At 68.0% G+C, this 2,899-nt stretch overlaps 1 protein-coding gene across 1 annotated transcript; it reads left to right on the top strand.

Annotated features, from left to right (window-relative positions):
- Nucleotides 1-1,869: 1,869 nt before the first annotated feature.
- Nucleotides 1,870-2,352, top strand: AURANDRAFT_35077 (hypothetical protein; the record flags this gene model as incomplete). The annotated part of the gene is made up of 1 exon (XM_009044439.1): nt 1,870-2,352. A coding segment is annotated over one exon (483 nt), but the record flags the coding sequence as incomplete, so codon positions are not given.
- Nucleotides 2,353-2,899: the final 547 nt, after the last annotated feature.

Below are 2,899 nucleotides of genomic sequence, written 5' to 3'. Positions count from 1 at the left end.
TAAACGAGGAGGAAGGGCAGGTCCGCCGCCGCGACGCGCGCGCGGCCCCGCACGGCGCCGCCGAGCACGGCCGCGAGGGGCAGCGGGCCGTCGTCGCCCCAGCGCGGCAGCGCCCGCGCGTCGCGCGCGCCGTCGCGGCCGCGGACCGAGAGCCGCGGGCAGGCGAGGGGCTTCGACGCGAAGCTCGACCCCGCGGACGACGCGGCGCAGCCCAGCGCCGCCGTGCAGGCGGCGAGCGCGGCGTCGCGGCCGGCCGCGTCGCCGCGCTCCGCGGCGAGGACGACGTACGTCTGCTCCGCGAACGCCTCCGAAAAGGCCGCGAAGCGCAGCCGCGGCACGGCGGTGCCGCAGAGCCGGTGGATCTCGCGCGCGAGGTAGGCGCAGGCGACGGGGCCGTGGGGCTCGCCCGGCGACGGCTTCGCGTGGCGCAGCTGCGCCTCCGCGAGGAGCTCGTCCGGCGACCGGAGGTGGTCCACGTAGCTCCGGCCGTGGATCGCCACGAGCTGGTCCAAGGTCGCCGCCGGCGGCCCGGCGGCGGGCCGCGAGGCGTCGAGCGCGCGCGGCGCGCTGGAGCTCGCGTTCACCATCGCGCAGCGGACGCGGGCGCTGGAAGGCCGCGCTGGGCAGCCCAGCGTGCGAGCCAGCGCGCCAACAGTCGCGCCAACAGGCCGATCTTGATGAAGCCAGCCAGCCCGGGCAAGGGGATATAAATCTAGTAGACCAAGGGCGCGCGCGCGTCTNTGAGGTGCACGGGGCCCACCGTTTCGACGACGAGGTCTGGGAGGTCCACGTCGGCGATCGCCTCCTTGAACCCGTCGAAGGCGGCCATCTCGAAGGCGACAAAGGCCCTGGTAATAGTCAGCTTCTCCTCCCGCGAGAGCTGGTCCGTGACGGAGTGCATCTGGTTCCAGAGCGTCTGCTGCTCGTCGATGATCGTCAACCGTTGCTCGAAGAACGCCTTCGACGCCGCCATGCCGCCGCCCGCAGATTTCGAGGAGGTCATTGCCAAGGCGTCGATGAGGTCCTCGAAGAAGCGGTCCCCGAAGTCCGCCGCGCCCTGGACCGGCTCGTCATCTTTCAGCAGTCGATCGACGACGTCGGCCGCCGCCGTCACGTCCTTGAGCATCGACTTCGCGTCGGCGAGGGCGGCTGCTGTGAGGTCCCGCAGGCAGCCGATGCGCGCGGCGATGCGCTGCTTGAGGTCCTCGCGCGACGCCTACGATGCAGTCGATGAGATCATGGCCCCGCGACGACGCGGCGCCGGGAAAACACGTCGAGCGTGAGCGCGACGGCGGCCGGGTTCTTCGCCTTCTTCCACGAGGTGAGCTGCCTCGAGACCTGCGTGCGCACGAGCTCGATCTCCGTGATGAACTTGTCGAGCTTCTCGTCGACGCCCTCCCTCGGTAGGTTCGAGCTGCGCCAGCCCACGTAGTTCTCGTCGAAGAACTTCCAGAGGCGGCGCTTCTGGGACGCGTCGATCGGCCGCCTGTGGCCCGGCACGTCGGCGTCGGCCGCGGGCGGCGCGTCCGCTACGGGGGGCCCCTCTACGCCGGGCGCGCCCTCCTGGCCCTCCATTGCGTCCGGGCAGCCCGCGGCACCTTCCCCCGCGATCTCATGGTTGCAGTACGAGGACCTCGCGCGGCAATATCTCGTTGAGCTGCCACCCCATACTATTTATTACCCCTTGGCCCGGGCTCCGGGGGAGGACGATGGCGCAGTCGGCGTGAGGGGCCTTGGCCGCGCGCTCACCGTCGTGTGTTCGACGCCCTTTACGCGGGAGCAATGACTTCGATGCGAGGGCTTTTCCACGTGTGCCTCGCCGCGCTCGTCGCCCGCGGCGCCGCGCACTGGGAAGCGCCCTCTGACGAAATGCTGCGACACTGGCGGCAGGAGGTCGACCTCGCTCTGTCCGAAGGTCGCATCGAGACAAACCTCGGCTTTGGCCAAACGCCACTCGACATCGCCTGCCTAAGCGGCTACGACTACGGCGTGCGTAAGCTGCTGGACGCGGGCGCTAACATCCACAAGCGAACGCATCAAGGTGAGACGTTCCTCCAGTGGCAGTCACCGCTCCACGTCGCAGCGGCCTTAGGACACGCAAAAATTGTGTCGATGCTAATCAACGAAGGCGCAGACGTCGATGCCTCGGACGGCGGTATGTCGCCTACGCCGCTCTTCTACGCCGCGGGGGCAGGACACGTCGCCGTCGTGAAGACGCTGCTTGCCCACGGCGCTCTGCTTACCTGGGAAGACCCGCTGCAGGACGGGGCGACGGCGCTCCACGTCGCCGCGGCCTTGGGACACGCAAAAATTGTGTCGATGCTGCTCAACGAAGGTGCGGACGTCGATGCCTCGGCCGGCGGTATGTCGCCTACGCCGCTCTTCCTCGCCGTTGAAGCAGGCCGCGTCGCCGTCGTGAAGACGCTGCTTGCCCACGGCGCTTCGCTTACCTGGGAAGACCTGCAGGACTGGGCGACGGCGCTCGACCTTACCCCATCCAACCCGGTCCTGAATTCCAAGGAGATCTACAACCTTCTGCTCAGCCGCGTCAACCTGGAGGCGGCAGGCGAGTCTGCGGAGTTACCGTCGAAATCGGAAGAGTTCTCTGCGGAAGATCTGAGAGCATGGGGCGGCTACGACACGTCCAGCGAGTCCATTGCAGAGACCATTCAAAAGCACTTTTCAACGTTCATTCTTCTCTTTTCCAAGTTCTTCTTTTTGTTCTTTTTGACCTTGTTCCTGTACAATGTCATGATTTATATTGCCGGCATGGTGGGTACGACAAAGACTGATCAAACCAAAGCCCGCGCCAACGCCCGCGCCCGCACCCGCGCCCGCGCCCGCGCCCGCGCACCCGCACCCGCGCCCGAGCCTGAGCCAGAGCCCGAGCAAGCGGAGC

This window comes from Aureococcus anophagefferens, assembly GCF_000186865.1.
Source record: "Aureococcus anophagefferens unplaced genomic scaffold AURANscaffold_320, whole genome shotgun sequence".
NCBI classification, from domain to species: domain Eukaryota; class Pelagophyceae; order Pelagomonadales; family Pelagomonadaceae; genus Aureococcus; species Aureococcus anophagefferens.
Note: the sequence above shows the minus strand (reverse complement) of the source record. Positions and strands in the feature narration are given on the sequence as shown.